The 16,873-nt window shown below is 41.4% G+C and overlaps 4 protein-coding genes across 4 annotated transcripts in view; 3 read left to right on the top strand and 1 right to left on the bottom strand.

Annotated features, from left to right (window-relative positions):
* akap9 (A kinase (PRKA) anchor protein 9) overlaps positions 1-4,146 on the bottom strand; it is a 43,457-nt gene extending 39,311 nt beyond the window's left edge. Inside the window, 1 exon segment of the mRNA XM_057021259.1 lies at positions 3,910-4,146. Within this exon segment, the coding sequence (XP_056877239.1) occupies positions 3,910-3,957 (48 nt within the window). The 5' untranslated portion in view covers positions 3,958-4,146.
* A 1,959-nt stretch (positions 4,147-6,105) lies between these two features.
* LOC130518595 (transcription termination factor 1, mitochondrial) lies at positions 6,106-8,238 on the top strand. Its single transcript, XM_057021324.1, has 2 exons — positions 6,106-6,262; positions 6,745-8,238. The coding sequence occupies exon 2, from the start codon at positions 6,750-6,752 to the stop codon at positions 7,911-7,913; it is 1,164 nt and encodes a 387-aa protein (XP_056877304.1). The 5' UTR covers positions 6,106-6,262; positions 6,745-6,749; the 3' UTR covers positions 7,914-8,238.
* Positions 8,239-8,370: 132 nt separating this feature from the next.
* On the top strand, positions 8,371-13,015 carry dus3l (dihydrouridine synthase 3-like (S. cerevisiae)). The gene is made up of 16 exons (XM_057021280.1): positions 8,371-8,439; positions 8,769-8,868; positions 9,044-9,314; positions 9,392-9,743; positions 9,860-9,921; positions 10,008-10,097; positions 10,261-10,302; positions 10,425-10,577; positions 10,667-10,783; positions 11,185-11,250; positions 11,395-11,505; positions 11,840-11,936; positions 12,019-12,094; positions 12,192-12,380; positions 12,493-12,621; positions 12,695-13,015. Exons 2-16 carry the CDS (start codon positions 8,789-8,791, stop codon positions 12,765-12,767), a joined length of 1,908 nt encoding a protein of 635 aa, XP_056877260.1. The 5' UTR covers positions 8,371-8,439; positions 8,769-8,788; the 3' UTR covers positions 12,768-13,015.
* A 602-nt stretch (positions 13,016-13,617) lies between these two features.
* LOC130518575 (uncharacterized) lies at positions 13,618-16,655 on the top strand. The gene is made up of 10 exons (XM_057021292.1): positions 13,618-13,811; positions 14,058-14,357; positions 14,440-14,564; positions 14,649-14,841; positions 15,042-15,214; positions 15,540-15,637; positions 15,714-15,862; positions 15,957-16,134; positions 16,211-16,334; positions 16,453-16,655. The coding sequence occupies exons 1-10, from the start codon at positions 13,658-13,660 to the stop codon at positions 16,537-16,539; spliced, it is 1,581 nt and encodes a 526-aa protein (XP_056877272.1). The 5' UTR covers positions 13,618-13,657; the 3' UTR covers positions 16,540-16,655.
* The last annotated feature ends 218 nt before the right edge of the window (positions 16,656-16,873 follow it).

The following is a 16,873-nucleotide window of genomic DNA, read 5'->3' as shown; positions in this document are numbered from 1 at the left end:
CTGTGACATTTACTCCTTTTTCATACTTTATCCTCTATACAAGAGTAACATAATTGCATTTTAAACAGGCTCTTAATCAGTAGCATATTGGAAACAGCCTGAAGAGCGTAAATATCGATAATGTATGCATTATGTATGACAATTTCCCTGCAGCCAGCAGACAGCGGGGCTACACAGCAGCTGCTGCCTGGTTTTCAATAGATACGGGGGGGCCTGTTGCCAGGGATACCAGTCCAATACCAGCCCACCTGTTGTGGAAATGCCAACGTACCTAATGACAGGGAACGTGTCGATAAAAGATTAAGAAAGATGGAAGGTGTTTTGGGACCCCAATAAGTGATTAAAAAGCACCAATATTAGATTGTGACACTGACAAACACCTGGATGGGGATCAGGTACTGGGGATCAGGTACTGGGGATCAGGTACTGGGGATCAGGTACTGGTATCAGTGTTGATACGCAGTTTTAAAAGGGGTTCTTTCAGTTTCTTTTTATTTGTGAAATTCCTAAAAAGCTTACTGAACCTTGTTTTTTTTTAAAAATTAATTGTCCTTCTCATTGACACTGTAAAGTTTGTTGCTTGATATTTAAAGACAGAATCAGCCAATACTGATATCTATAAAACCCGAATGCCTCCACCAACAGAACCGCGGAATCAGTGGAAGCCAAACCCAAAACAGGCTGGTACTTGAACGCCACGTGAAGACCAAACGAGTGCTGGAGATCCGAGCGGGGCCCATTTGAAAGCAGAAACATCGTTTCGATAGTTTCCTTTGGAAAACGATGATTCATAAGCTAAAAACATACAAGTTCCTACTTTATCCTACAAAAATCGCTGCTGTTCGCTGACGTAAAGGTATTATATTATATATATTCTAAAGGTTAGAGCCGGACACGCCTGAGGTGAGAGTGGGCGCCACGGGTGAGAGTGGGCGCCACGGGTGAGAGTGGGCGCCACGGGTGAGAGTGGGCGCCACGGTCACGCACTCCACCTACAAAGGAGGGCGTGAAAACAAAAAGCTTCGTGTCTCCGCACGTTCGCGCCACCGCCAGCATCTTTTACCACAAAAATAATCAATATTAATCAAAGGAGCACATATCGGGGTGTCGGATGCAGAGGGAAGCTGCCGGCAGGACAGGCTGCAGGAAGCCGAGTCTTTCAATGAGCCGCTTATCAAAGCACGTTGCCCTATTTGGCAGCTCGGCTGAGAGCAGCGGCCGAGCATATGGAGCCGGCCGAGCCGCACCACCATCTGGGAGAGGAGCAGAGACTACGTAGGTGTATCCCCATCTGCTGTCTGAAAACATTTACACAGGCTTTTTTTTCCTTTTTACACAGGATCTCCATCCGTGGTGAATGGTAGCAGGCCGGCGGCGGCGCTGCGACAGGAAGCAGCCTGGTGGAGGGACAAAGATACAGCAGAGGTCTGATTCAATCAGAATAAATGAGCAGCACATACAAGCAGGTCAGTCCGGTTCAGTCGATACAAACCAGTTAAGAAGAGCCAAAACATACATCCAGATAATTATTGATCAATGTTCAATATAGGACACGAGTCCAATTAAGACTTAGCATTTTAATTCAAAATGTGTTTACTAAGAATTCAAAGACACATTTCAATTTTAACAGAGGTTTAGGGAGGAAGCTCCCATGTTAGTCACCACCAGAGAGCACAAACTGTTCTTTAGAAACTCTCTGAAATGAGTACAAATGAAAGAAATCCCCCCATGACACGGGTGCTGTGATCCGAGGGTCTGAAAGGTCAGTTCAGGTCAGACATGCAGCCCGTCTCTCAAACATCCGATCCACTCGACAGTTAACTCGTGTTTTAACAAAGTCGTGTTTTAAATACCCTGGAGAGTTCTTTAAAAGGTCTTTGTCAAACCAAACCCTTACAGCTTTGTGCATGTGACACTATTTGAATTCCAGGGAAGAATCCCGTTTGTTCGTGCACTTCTGACAAAAAGGCACGGAAAAGTGCGACTGCCCCCTGAACGAGCTCCACCCATCAGCACACCAGCTCCTTCTCATAGGCTCTGAAAACATGCAGGAAACAAGTTACCTTGAATTTCAACCTACAAGAACAATTTGTGGCATAAAAGAAAGACATTTTCGGATTAAACACACCAAATCATTTCACCAAACGTGTCAGTGTTTGACCAGATAAGCTGAGCAGGGGACATCCATGATTAGTGGTGGAGAAGATTAACCACTCAGGTCTAATCTAAGCAGATTCATGTCCAGTGTTCCCTGACAACAACACTGACCTGGAGGTTGTGGGAACTTGAAAATCTGCTTAAAGTTTCCATGATAGACGGGACTGCAAGTTCTCCATTATGTTATATGATTCGTCTTGTTCTCGTGATGTTGACGGGGTCTAGCGCCTTCTGTCTACGTCGGTCCAGATGAGCCAAACTAGCATTACGTGGCATTCTGAACAACCTTTATTCCTTTAAAAATGGGACTTGAAATGGGCAGAGAGAAGGTTTTGTAACACATGCAGACTAAAACCTAAAAGGGAACCATAAGAAAGAGCTGTTGGGAAACTAGACACAATGAACAATTTTGGATTGAATCACTCAGAACTGACAGAAGAGAACAAAACACACACACATCTCTACACACAGTAATTACTGCATAGAAACACACGCCAGCTAATGATTGAAAAAAACAATGACAACATGGCAACATCCGCCTGGAAATTAAATCTGCCTATTGTCACTATTGTTTGCTTTTTGTATCTGTAAAGGAAGATAACAAACAGCTATCTTTTGTGTTCCTCAGATTTACTCCGATTCAAAAAATTGGAATTCCAGCCAATTAGAGGATTCAGTGTTGCTCTGAGACTGACTGCAGCTGACGGGCATCTCTGGATTTTGAAAGTCCTCATACATAAAATCTCTTGTGAAGTTTCCTCCCTACGTGTGGGGCCGCGGTGACATAGCAGTCAGCTCCGTCAGCACCAGAGGCGCCTTTATTATCTAAAATAGTGAAGCCACCACCACGAGGAGGGTCCTTATATCTCCTACTACCTGCTCTTCTAGAAGGCACAAACCCACCGCCAGTATTAAACCTAATGTAACAAAAGGACACATCAGACAAGGTGTAACTGGGGTTTCTCTGTGCTCTCAGAATTTCAATTCACTTTTCCATCAGAGATTTTCTCCTCAAAGGATATGTTTTTAGGCATTATATAGTATTTAATTAAGATGAAATTGCTGGTAGGATATAAAAATTATATTCAGGTCTTTTAAGTATATGAAGCAATACATAGCGATTAAAAATCACTTATAAAGAATAGTAAATGTCTATGCAATATTAATAGCAAAGTTGCCCTTCATCAGTCAAGGTACAAACATCACTTTCTTTGTTATAACACGTGGAGAAGGAGTTATTTTATATGCACTGTCCTGACTGGAACCTCCAGAGTGGTGAAGCTGGCTGATCAAGTCAGAGCTGCACAACTTTAGCAGGTACTGTGAGGTTTGTTGCATCTAGTGAGGATAAGTCCTGTAAATCCTGTTACACCAGCCTGTCAGAGTGGCGTTTAAAACTGGGCGATGGCGATGCAATGGTCTGGAATATGTAGGACCATCACTGCCTTCACGACCATGCAGGCTGATTCAGAAAACCTAAATTAAACACTGGAGCAACAAAGAAGTGTTGCTAGCAAAAGCTATGCTAACACCCCCCCTACCCCCAAGAGCCAACCCCCAGCTGTCAGTGCGGGACACATGTTCCCCCGGTCTGACAGCTGAGAGGGCGCAATGGAAGCAGGGGCTGGCGACAGAATACAACCCACAGGCCCAGCTTTATTCAAATAAGTTGTGAAGACATTAGCCTATTACTTTAAAGCAACAACAGCTGTTTTAGAGACTTATGCTAACACCAAAAACTGAGAATCCCACCTTTGCTTTACCGGCCTCCAGCTTCTTTTGTCTCTCCTCGTCTTCCATCGTCGCGGTCTCCGTAGCTAAAACAAGGAGGGAAGGGCTTCATGCGAGATTTATAACAGTGACAAATAAATATGTCTCTAATCTGACTTCCAGAAAGCTTCTACTCGCATTTAGAAAGTGTTGTATCCTTGTTGGTAGTCGGCCGCCATGTTTTCCACGTAAACATGAGACGATGCTGACGTCGTTTAGGTGCATTTATGACCACGCCTTCTAAAAGTGAGACATTTATGGTCGTCGGAATCGAGATTTTCACAGTAACGCAACTCCGAAGATGCGTTTGTGTGACCTCGGAGGATGTTGCTAATATACCATAGAAGTACTGTATTGTGTGGAGTAGCTTCATAATGGTGGTCAGCGTCTTAATGTGCACTACAATTTGGTACACAAAAATCATTTGGGGCCGAAGTTAAAATCTCCTACACACATCGGAAGGAGCTAATAAATGCCTCTGGGATAAAGTATTATCAAATAGAGAATCTTATCTAATAACAGAACAACCGTTCATTGTTTAAAATTGCTGAAGGTTTTGGACATTTTTTGGTCTTCTTTGGAGAATACATTTGCTTGTTTTCATACCTATCTGTCTAACTATCTATCTAGTTCCTATGGTAACAGCAGGAACAGTTGCCAGGGCTGTCCGCGTTCAGATTTTTAAAGACTAAATATTTAATTTTCAAAACATTCAGCCATCCCTTTAGAAAACATCTCTGGGTTGCGTTATTCAAGAAAGCATTTTTTTCCTTTGAAATTAAATCATTTGAGCATCTCTGCTGACAACTGGCAAGGTTAGCAGGACAGTTCACACTTAATATTATGCACATATTATTCCTCAAATTGTTTCTAAAGTGAAAGTTTCTTCTGATTGTAAGAAAGAAAACATACCAGCTGTAGCAGGAGATGCTGCTCTATGTCTCCGGCTGACAGGAGCAGAACAGCTGATAGTCTGACTGATTTTGAATTCCACCCATCTTCTTTTGGACATTCTCTGCAGTTCGATCCCACCTGTGACCTCCTGCAGCGCCCGTAACTGTGCCTAGAGGAACCGCTGTGCATTCGAAAGTTTGGCCATATTCTAAATAATTCATCTGCTGAGGGGGTATTGTGTCAGCAGTTACCCAAGCGACTCCAACCACATTTCCAAAGAAAACGTTAGAATGTCATTTGACAAAATAAATTTACAATTAACAAGATTTTAAGGGGCAGGAAGCATCCACTATATTTTTGATAATGATTGAAGCGGAATTGAGAACTGCTGCTGACAACATCATTATGCATTTACAGTCGCAAGTGCTTTGAAAAGATGTTGGGAAAGTGGAGCTGTTGCAGTGACAAATGTCCTGTAATCCGGGGTCTTTATAAAGAAGGATGATGATTTCGATAAAACAACCATACTCACTTCATCCTTTGAGTAGTGGGAGTGAAAGCTAATTGAAATAATAAAGATATCACAGTGTCATGATAAAATATTCATGAATGCTGGTTCTCAGCAGAGAAGAGATAGAGTGGTCAGTGCTGAGCTGTGAGATACGCCACATAACAAATGCTCTCTTGGTTAGGAAAAGCAAGACATAAAGTAATTCTATATGTTTGGCATTAATTATTAATATACGTAATTCTAGGACCTTTCAGGGGCTGAGTAAAACTGTGAGGTCTCAGTCAAAATGCAAACTTTACTTTCTGCTTAATATTAAATTACTGTATATTAATGATATAAATGAAATAAAATGAAATATGACGATTGAGATATTCTTAAAAACAATGCTATCTGTCCAAAAATGTGTCACCTACAAATATTAAATGTGCAAAAGAACAATTTAATGATTAAACTGAAATTACATAAACAAAGACAAAACACCTAAAGCTGAAATAACATGACTTTTTTATTATTGTGAACCTAGTTTGCGTATTTTAAAAAAATGCGGTTTTTTGCTTCCATCTAGTGGTAGATAAAAATGAAAGAAAAGGAAAAGCTAATCAAGAATCTAATTTACAAAATAAGTTTTCATAGATGACAAAAGTGAAAAAAAAAATATGCGAGGGAAACTGCTTTTATTTTAAATTTTATAAAACGTCATAGTACTTGTGATACTGGCCAGTAATTAATTAAATCTGCACATATACACATATAACTGCACATACATTTGATACCAGCAGGCGGCGCAATTCAGAGGAAAGAAGAAGAACGAGAAAGAGAAGAAGAAGATGAAATGGCGGATGATCTCGCGAGTTTTCAACTTTAATATTTCCGCTTTTATGTTGTTAGTTTAAGTGTATAAACCTGGGAATTATGTGATTCTTTTATAAGGTAGGTGGACTGTTTGATACTTGTTAATCTAAGTGTAAAAAATATATAAAATAAGGAATTATTTTATAAGGTAGGTGCGCTGTTTGATAAGATGAACCATTAGAGCCGTTAATATTGACTATCACAATACTAAGATAAAAAAGAATTATGTCTTGCACCTAATAATTGATAGCTTTTATCACCGAGCTTTTATGCACAGTTTAAGAGCTTAAAAACAAAATGGGAACTAGTAGATACACTGCATCTTATATACATATAAATTAAACAGTGATACTCGATATATATAAGGGTTTCTCTCAAAACAGAACTACTAGAGGAACCGTAACTGTAGCTGCTGCTTTTATAGCAAACACAAGTTAATCTTAGTTAGCTAAACATGTTTCTGTCCAATGTCATGTGTTGTCAAGCCCATGTTTCTTTGATTAGATGTAATTTTTGTTCTTTGACTTCATATTCTCTTTGTTTTTCTCCTATATTGCCAGCATTGATGTCAAAGATGGCAGCGGGACAAGTCCTGGGGTCTGTCCTCGGTCTCCGCCACTCAGCGAAGCTGCAATGCCATTTTGGTTGTATTTCCGTGCAGTTTACCTGTTTTACAAGGAAGCTTTGCAGTTCTAGTAGCAAAAGTAAGGAATCAAAGCTCCCAGTGAACTCGGAAAATCAATCTCTTCTGGAGAATCTAAATCTCTTGGGTGTTGACCTGACGCTGGCACGTCAGCGTCAGCCGGGAGTTCTTCGTAAGCCCTTTACAAACGAGCAAGGTCTCACTACGTTTTTGGAAAGCAAAGGTGCTAGTGGCAAAGTCATTGCCAGCATCATAACTCGTTATCCCCGCGCAGTCACCAGATCCTTTGATCACTTGAACCAGCGCTGGGAGTTGTGGAGAAACATCTTTAAGACTGATGCTGAAATTGTGAGCATTTTGGAACGCTCCCCTGAATCTTTCTTTCGGTCTAGTGACAATAACAATTTGGAGAAGAACATAACATTTCTGACCTCGCTTGGCCTGACTCCCAGAGACCTCCATCGACTGCTGACAACGGCACCGCGGACATTCTCCAACCGCCTGGAACTCAACAAAGAGATGGTGAAGCTGCTGCAGGAGATTTGTGCTGAGCTTGGCGGAGAGAATCCAGAACAATTTTCCAAAAATGTCATTTCCAGAAACCTTTACATTCTGATCCGTAGTACAAAGAGAGTCAAGACAAACATCGACCTACTGAGGGTATCTCTCAAATTGAGTGATTCTGAGTTGCTTTCTCATCTTGAAGGCTCAGGGGCGGCTATCCTTGACCTTTCCAGTGAATATTTGAAGAAGAATTTTAAAAGCCTCCAACAGAAGCTGTATTCACTTGGCTGTCAGGAGGCTGATATACAACAGCTTGTCATTAACTACCCCATGGTCCTCTACATTGGTTCAAGCACCCTCATCTCTAAACTGGACTGTCTTCTAAATGGAGGGATAACAATGAAGCAGATACTGGAAAAGCCAAAGGTTTTAGACTACAGCACGCAGAATATTACCAGACGATTGGTGGTGCTGAAGAGACTGGGATATGACTTCCAAAAGAATGGCATTAATGTGCTGGACTCTAGCCAAAAGAGATTTTTTGCCAAGATAGAAAAACTCACTGTTTCACAAGATGAATGAATGCTGGAACTCTGTGGAATAATGTTTCATAGAGTTGAATGCTGCACCTGAACTTAGCTTAAGGATAATTTTGCTTTTATTACCTCAATCTAAGTTTCTAGTAAGTAGAATCAATCAATCAAAATTGGGAGAATTTAAGTTTACTGTGTTGGACAATTAAGTGATATTCAGGGTGTAACAAAGCAGCATTGGTAAAATTGAATGTTTTATCAGTTTGTGTTTTAAAAACAGACAAGAGTGTTTCTCCTTAGTTGCTTCAGTACCTAAATTCTGATTGTTTTATGACATTAGAATTCTTGAAATTAAAAATTGCAGACAATTCGAATCTGTTTGTTTATTCAAAGACTTGGCTTTTATTTAAGTTGGAGCTACAATAAACATTTCAATAATTACATTTACAATAGCATTCAAAAAAAAAAAAAAAACCCTGGTGGGAAAGGTACCTGGAACTCATGATTCATAGCCAGTGAACCCTCCGGACCTAATTAGAGTGCTGCACCGTCTTTCACGCCGTTTACGTGCTCATGTGAGTTATGTTATTGTGAAGCTGTCGGAACATTTACAACGTTCATGTTTATTTTATTTGTGGCAGGGATGTATTTCTGTATGCTTTAGCTAGTCTATAGCACTTTTCATCATTTACGGTTCGTCGGTAGCTTGTTAGCCGACTTTAGCATTCCAATGGGTACGATTGATTATCTAGCTTCACGGTTGTTTTAATGTATTATTTTAAAATAGTTTGAAATGATTTCATTAAAGCTGATCCCAGTAATGTCCAAAGGGCGTCCTCTTGTCTCTCTTAGTTATTCTGTACGCTGGCTAGATTTAGAAATGATCGATTTATTTTTGTTTAAGGATTAGAGAAAATAGAAAAAATGATGGACAGAGCTGCGGAGGAAACAGTTGACAGTAAGACAGATGCAGCTGTAAAAGGTGAAGCTGCCATCAAACAACGGTGAGTAACCAGACCTAAAAAGAACAAGATAATTATTTTTTGTCCACTGGGTGAGATACACATGTGATAATAGCTCAGCGATGACGTCATAAATGGTCGATTGTTTCTAGTATTACCAAAGAAATTTGTATTTCTGCACAAATGGAAGAACATTGTACGCATTATACATTTTCAGGTTCCTAACAACCAAAGAAAAATTCCATGAATTTGTGGACTCAGAATGGCAAAGTCTCAATGGAGGGAATTCCACTAAGGATGAGAAATCTGCTGATTCAAATGAAACAAATGTTGAGGAGCCTGACGCCAAAAAGGCCAAACTGGACCATGAAGACAGGAATAAAGACAGAAAAGCCGACGGTAAAAGATTTCGAGGCCAGAATAAGTCCAGGCCACACACAAAGCCAACAACCTATGAAGAAAAGCGTCTGTGTCTCTCGGTTTTTAAGGTATCAGAAACTAAAAGATGACTTTCAAAATCCACACACACGTCTGGCCAACAGCAGCTACTTTTCCGTCTTTGCAGGAGAACAAAGAGTGTCCTTTTGGAGAGAAATGTCACTTTCACCACAATATATCTGACTACATGAGCACCAAGCCAGCTGATATCGGGGAGCGCTGCTACCTTTATGAGGCCTTTGGGAAGTGTGCTTATGGTTTGACCTGCCGCTTCGCCAAGGCTCACACGACCCCCGATTTTAAAACCCTGGAAAATGCTGATGTAATAAAAGCCTGTGAGGGAAAGACCTCTATAAAGAACAGTCTGAGTAAGGACCTCCAGAATCGTCTGAGGAAACATTCAGTGGACTTCAAGAAGTCAGCAGAGTACCTCAAAACACTTTCAAATAACAAGGAGAAGTCAAAACAACAGGACAACGGTAAGACGATATTTAATTTAATTTTTTGGCAGCCTTAGGTTTTGTGTACCTTTGACATAAGAGCTTATGCCTTCATTGAAATGTATATGAAACAAATCTCTTCATATCTACCACAGGGGATGTTGGTGCAGCAGAAGCTTCAACAGGGGAGCAGCAGCCGCCTGGAGCACAAACACAGGTTTAGGATTTTGTTAGTGTGCTGCTCCATAGGACCTTTGTAGGAGTTGTCTCTTTTTTATAGATTTGTTTCTTGACCAACTGCAGGTCAACCCAGAAATCTTGACTCCCGTGAAGACTGTTGGCCCACTGACTGATGTGGATGTTATTAAGCTGCGTCCATGTGAAAGGAAGCAGGTCAGTCTCAGCAGCAGCCTTTTCTTTAGGTTGCTCGTATACTAAATTATTGGTAACCTTTAATATGGAGTCAACCAGTTTCACACTTGGCAAATGAGAACAACAATAAGCCAGCTAATAGTGTCGTGTATTTAAGGGAACTTCAACGATTCTTTTGTTTCAGGTCGACTTTAATGACAAGCTTTACCTTGCTCCATTGACCACCGTGAGTGTTGCCTATCTCACTACTGAGCCATTATATTTTAAATGCTGCAGTTTATTTTAGAAAGAGTGTAATAAAAGATATGTTCAAGTGTAAATAAGGTTTGGTTTTATTACCTTTGAAAGTGTGGAAATCTTCCCTTCCGTCGCGTGTGCAAGCGCTTCGGCGCCGACATTACGTGCGGCGAGATGGCCATGTGCACGAACCTGCTGCAGGGGCAGCAGTCGGAGTGGGCGCTGCTGAAACGGCACGAAAGTGAGGATGTGTTCGGTGTCCAGGTGACCCATTTAGAGATTATTAACACACTTTAGGACTTCTTAAAGCGTCGACCGAGGCCTCGGCTCTAAACTCCACATTGCCTCTCCAGATTGAGGGCTGCTTCCCCGACACCATGACGAGGTGCGCAGAGCTCATTAATAATAACACGGAGGTTGACTTCGTAGACATCAACTCCGGATGCCCCATCGACCTTGTCTTCAAGAAGGTAAACACTCGATCATCTTAATGTAGCAGCTCATCAGCGCAGAAGTGCAAATTGTGTTAAATTTAAATTTGGTTTGCATGGTGTCGTTAAAGCGACAGTCTCTTAAGTAGTTGGGATCATAAGAATGTTCACACAGACGTGCACCAAGGAAATAACCTACCAGCCAATAATACCACCATCCTGTCTCACCTCCGTTTGAGAGACTGCTGGTTTGCAACATAAAAGTGTTCCTGAGGTTTTTGCCATCTAATCGAGATAAACGTGCTGGTAAACAGGGGAAGGCTGTCAACTAACTTGGTGCCCGATTTTTCTTTCTTTTATTATTTTTGTGTATAAAATACAGACACCAACAGGTACTATTAAACACTGACAGGTGGTATTTCTGTGTTTTGCCCCACCAGGGTGGGGGCTGTGGCTTGATGACACGCACCAGAAAGTTTGAAGAGATCGTGAAGGGAATGAACTATGTAAGTGGAAAACCTTGACTGATTTATCCACTCATACGTTGTCTTTTTAGGTCAGATTTGTGTCTAGGGAGGGGAAATGGGTAGTTTTTTACTTGACCTGTACAGATACAGTGGATAAATGACCTTTTCCTCTCCTGCATAAAGGTCCTGGATTCCCCTTTAACAGTCAAGATCCGCACTGGTGTTCATGAGAAAAGCAACATAGCCCACAAACTTATCCCTGAGATGAAGAAATGGGGAATCTCAATGATCACTGTAAGTCATGTTAAAATAAAAAAGATCAACACATATGAAGAATATTTCAACATATTTCTAAGGTGACAGTTGATCATGAAAAATGGGAAGACATCTTGTCCCCTTATGTTTTCTCTTATTTAAAGTGTGAGCGTGTCATCTTCTTGTATAAATGTCTTCCCTCATAAAAAATAAAAGCAAAATATGGCAAGAATTGAGGAAAATGTGTACACGGTGCAAAACAAAATCTTTACAAATTCAAGCTGGAATGTTAAAAAGAGTAAGGATGAGCCAATCCGATCAGGTGGATTTTGATCTGACCCTTCAATCCATGAGATGTGATGTCTTCTTACAGCTGCACGGCCGGTCCAGAGAGCAGCGCTACACTAAACTAGCTGACTGGGACTATATCTCCACTTGTTCCAAGCTGGCGAGTCCCGTCCCACTCTTTGGTCTGTAAACATGCTATATTGCTAGATCTATACGCTAGATTGTGAGGAGACGATCCAAATTGACCTTTATATATTTTCCCAGGCAATGGTGACATTTTGTCTTATGAGGATGCCGTGAAGGCAAAAGAAACTGGAGTTTCTGGAATTATGATTGCAAGGTGAGTTTGGTCATTACACATAAAAAATATGTAAAATCTAACATATTTGTACAAAACGTAAAATGAAAATACCGGTAATTGTCTGGCTTTTCTGCAGAGGTGCTCTTATTAAGCCTTGGATCTTCACTGAGATAAAGGAAAGGAGACACTGGGACATATCGTCCAATGAACGACTGGACATCCTCAGAGATTTCACCAATTTTGGTCTCGAACATTGGGGCTCAGACACCCGAGGCGTCGAGAAGACCCGCAGCTTCATGTTAGAGTGGCTCTCCTTCATGTGCAGGTATGCAAGTGTTTGTCCAGCAGAGGTGACGTTCAAATCATGACGATCGACTGCATATAAAGAAGAAACTCCCAAGCTTTATTATCATTTCCCCTCCCCCCGCCTCTCTCAGATATATACCAGTGGGCCTCTTGGAGCGAGTGCCACAGAGGATAAATGAGCGACCGCCGTACTACACGGGCAGAGACTACCTGGAGTCTCTGATGGCCAGTCAACATGTTGGGGACTGGGTCAGGATTAGGTAAGGAGAAGGTTGCAATTAAACACCAATTACTCACTAGTAATCCTGTTTTATTTATGTCAAACCTTTGCAGTGAAATGCTTCTTGGACCGGTGCCGAAGAATTTCAACTTCCTGCCCAAACACAAAGCCAATGCTTACAAGTGACTCTCTGACTGCTGGTTGGGGAGTATTTTGGATTTTATTTGCCCTAGAAGAAAGTAAGATTGCAATGGATTGAACCTGTTTTCATTTGTGTTCTGTCGTGCAACGGAATAAAGGTTATTATACTTTTTAAGTCATACAATAATATTCTTTTCTTGCAATGAAATGTCTCTGCTGTTTGGACATAGTAAAAGAAAAAGTCGCCATCACTGCTTTGGGTGGGAACAAATAAACTGGGGATTGATAAACAAGTTTTTTCTTTTAAATGTTTTGTAAAACAACATTTTTATGCACAACATGACCTAAGATATTTTTATCTTGTTGTTTAAACAAGTTCCTGCACAGCCATGAAACACATAAACACATAAAAATGTATTTTAATGTAAGAAATAAACGTCATAGTTCTGCTTTATTCGGCTAAATCAATACACATTTTCAACTTTCCATGTCGTGTCCATGGAAAACTGCACCAAAGTGCAATTATACTTTTGTGAAGCTCAATAAAAACATTCTAGCTTTTATAAATATGTATGAATATACAGTAGATTATATACTGTATTCAAATCAAGGAAATAATGGAATTGGAAATAATTGAATCTGACGCGAGGTCTTTTTGAGAACGTTAGATCGGCTGTTAAAATAAAACTTAAGATTGCTTGCTAAAAAGGTCCAAACTCATCCTTCACTGATAAAGTTCTTCAGAACTACAAACTACATTTTATTATTTGCATAAATCACCTGTCAACAGAAGCCAGACTCGGTTGGCTGGAGGTCAGGAGGTCAGGCCACCAGGTGCACAGGTGCAGTTCATTAGCTTTCACCATTATTAGTGCTGCTGCCACCAGGCCACACTGCTAACAGAAGCAGCAGGTGGAGTGCTGTCCTTTGGATCCATGGCTGGGTTCAGGGTTAACTTTCTTCTGACGGTCTTGACGGAGAGCCTGCTGCTAGTTTCAGTCCGAGCTTGGGAGCCAATCGATGACAATAAGTTGCGTTCCTTTTATGAAACGGGAGAGTGGACGGACCCACAATACATTAAACTGCCAGGTAACGCGCTTGTGAGGGACTTCCTGCTCCACTGGTGAATCTGAACGTTGGAGAAAATGAAGACTAAGTGTTACTGCCAGGATGCTTGTATTCCCAGCATCATCTCTGCTTTCAGTGCTCATTTTAGTGTAACACAAGCTTCTTGTATTTTGTTGTTCGATCACATTAAGCTCTAACAAATCTGTATATTTGTGGGCATTTTGAAAGCTAATTGGCTCAAGCTTTGATTGTCGCTTCCTCTTGCAGATGACCTCAATTCTGATTATGAGGAGGTAGATTTTTTCAGCTCGGAAGATGCCTTCTCGGAAGTGGAAGGCATTGCTACAGTCTCCTTTGATTCCTCGGTTCAAAATGGACTGCAGATAATTGATGAGGATTCCGATCACCTAAGCGTCACAGATGAGATGGAAGGTGGCTCTCCGACGGGTTTCCCTCAGAAGTGGTCAGGCAAATCGAGTCAGACTTCTGATTTGGATGTGGTCTGTACTAAATATGGCTTCCAGGTTACTTTCCTGATGTGTCCCTTGAGTGAGGTTAAAGTTTTGGGTATGCATTTGTCCACTATCCCCCAGGACATTAAATATCCTCTGGGCACATGTACAGTTGTGTATCTTGTGGTCTCCTCTAGGACCAAAGGAACTGCTGCCTGTTGTCGACGCTCCTGCGTCTTGTGGTTATGAATTGAACATTCCAGAGAACGTATTAATTGTCCCTCTCACCGGGTGTCATGTGAAGCACTTAGCAACATGTAATGTGAGTATGGAATTGTTGTGGTTAATTTTGCTCTTACCCTTATGGATCACTCATGTCCTCTCCCAAATAATGGACTCATTGCAGGCTAGCACCTACAGCCTCCAGTTTCTGTACATTAATAAGTTTGGCCAGCACAAAATCGCTACTGCAATTTGTGAAGAAGAAATACAACTGAGTCCACGAACTGGTGGCAATCAGGGAAAATGCCCAAGAGATCCAGCCGGAGCACCTGCAGCCCCGCCTCCTGCAGGTGCCCTCCCCATACCAAACCTTAATGGTAAGTGTGACCGTGTTCACTTGGTTGTCTGGTATCACAACAAATGTATGCCAGCTTTACATCAAAGTAAAGATCTCATCTGTTTATTTGGTAGACCTGAGAGTGTCGGATGCAATAAAGCAACCGGTTCTTTTTGGATTTGCTGGTATATTCTTTGGTTTTTACCCCCCCCTCCCCCCTCTCTCCTCACTTTGCTTTAGCGTGCACGCAAGATCAATACTTTGTTTTCAGCATTGAACACAACAGTGCATCCATCCCAGTGGACACCACCAAACTTTTTGTTCCTGGGCATCCCGAATGTCGGCCAATCTTTGTAAATTCGACTGTTGCCATCTTCAAGTTCAAAGTTACAAGCTGTGGAACTCGTACTTATGTAAGTTTGGTCAACATTTGTTTTTCATCCATTGTGTTGTGCATAATCGGTTTAAAACGGGTCTAAATATGGATTAAGAACTGGGGGAAACGTCTTTGCAATTGGATAAAACGATGCACCCAGAATACCTCCCAATGGTTAACGTTTATGAACATTATTATTTTGTACGTGGCCAAATATGGAGGCGCACAACATTATGTCCTTTAGCCATTTGCCCTCAGTTTGAAAAGAGCTTCTGGAGGCCGGAATAAAAACATTTGTGGGCTGTCCAGCTACCATCTGGGTGTGCAAACACTGATATGTGATTCTCCTTTTCTTCCTCTAGGATGTTGGTGATATAAAAGTCTATCTGGCTCAAGTTCAGACAGCTGTTTCTGCTCTGAACCTCAAGTATGGCATCATTACCAGGAGTCATCCACTCAGGTGAGGAGGTCGTGTAGACCTACCCTGTGACGACTGTTCGGTGGGGAAAAACTGGTCAAACCATCTTCTGTTGTAGGTTCCTGGTTGAATGTCGTTACAGTAAACTCGGCGGTGTTTCAGTGGCAATGACCACTGCTGAATTTAGAGTCAGAATGGACTCCTCCCCCATTCCATCAGTAATCTTCTCTAATGGCGTCTATGCTGTTGAGCTGAGGATTGCTACAGGTTGGGAATTTGTGAATTCCTCCCAAAATGTATTTTTGAAAGGGCTTAGCTCTGTTAAATATTAATGTAGTGCTTCCCTGTCCCCCCCAAACAGATGAAACCTATACTTCCTACTTGCCCACCAACAGTTTGCCCTTGGAACGACTACTCGGAACAAAAGTGTACCTTGAACTCAACTTGCTTTCTCCGTATCCAGAGGCGGTACTCATTGTGAACTACTGTATAGCTTATCCTCGCTCTGCCAGGAATGCTCTGGTCTTCATTTATAAAGGGTCAGCATGAATCGCCATACTTGGAATTTGGATGCCTCTTGGTCTATTATGACATCGGTCTCTGCATCTCCCTAAGGTGCACCAACCCATACGATCCATACGTTTACATCCATATGACGGTACAACGCCACCAAAGGCGAGTCGCTATCGTGGCCTTCCAGTTTATGGAGCAAAGGACAAATCTCTACCTAAAGGAGGAAGTGAGTATTCGGGAGCACATGATGGTTCTACAGGGATTAAATAAAGATTCTTTAGATTAAAACTAAAACGTGTCTGCTCATGAAGGGTTGAGTCAATGGAGTTCGTTTTTCGTTGCAGATAATCTTCATGTGTTCTACAGAAGTTTGTATACCAAGAGAAAAGCATTGTGATGGAGGGTGCTTTGATATGAAGGTCACTTCCTAAAGCCTTCTCGCCACCTCCTGTACCCGCCTCATCTCACTTAACTACTCTTTATAAGGTGTAATAGGGGACAGTTTGTAGCTGATTTGGAGAAAATAAAGATTATTTTAATGAAGAAATTAGGGTTTTTTTGAGTTTGTGTTTAAAGGCTTCTACAAATGGGAAATTACAAGTTTTAACCCCAGTATCAATGACCTGTTGACTACTGGAATTAAGATCTTAATCATGCAGAAACACTGGTAATCAAGATTAGGTCTCCTCAAAGGGACCATATGTACAGTTTTGGCCAAAACTGTGACTGCAATCCCATTGGAAATGGTGGTATGCCCCCTCCCCA

The sequence above is a fragment of the Takifugu flavidus genome, chromosome 21 (assembly GCF_003711565.1).
Source record: "Takifugu flavidus isolate HTHZ2018 chromosome 21, ASM371156v2, whole genome shotgun sequence".
NCBI lineage: Eukaryota > Metazoa > Chordata > Actinopteri > Tetraodontiformes > Tetraodontidae > Takifugu > Takifugu flavidus.
This window is presented reverse-complemented; position numbering and strand designations above follow the sequence as displayed.

Excerpts from the sequence above, each read along its gene's own strand:
- dus3l (XM_057021280.1), top strand. The coding sequence starts at position 8,789 with ATGATGGACAGAGCTGCGGAGGAAACAGTTGACAGTAAGACAGATGCA. Across the intron at positions 10,578-10,666 it reads AGGATGTGTTCGGTGTCCAG|ATTGAGGGCTGCTTCCCCGA; the intron begins GTGACCCATTTA and ends TTGCCTCTCCAG. Across the intron at positions 11,937-12,018 it reads GAGTCCCGTCCCACTCTTTG|GCAATGGTGACATTTTGTCT; the intron begins GTCTGTAAACAT and ends ATATTTTCCCAG.
- LOC130518575 (XM_057021292.1), top strand. The coding sequence starts at position 13,658 with ATGGCTGGGTTCAGGGTTAACTTTCTTCTGACGGTCTTGACGGAGAGC. Across the intron at positions 14,565-14,648 it reads AGCACTTAGCAACATGTAAT|GCTAGCACCTACAGCCTCCA; the intron begins GTGAGTATGGAA and ends GACTCATTGCAG. Across the intron at positions 16,135-16,210 it reads CTGGTCTTCATTTATAAAGG|GTGCACCAACCCATACGATC; the intron begins GTCAGCATGAAT and ends CATCTCCCTAAG.
- LOC130518595 (XM_057021324.1), top strand. The coding sequence starts at position 6,750 with ATGTCAAAGATGGCAGCGGGACAAGTCCTGGGGTCTGTCCTCGGTCTC.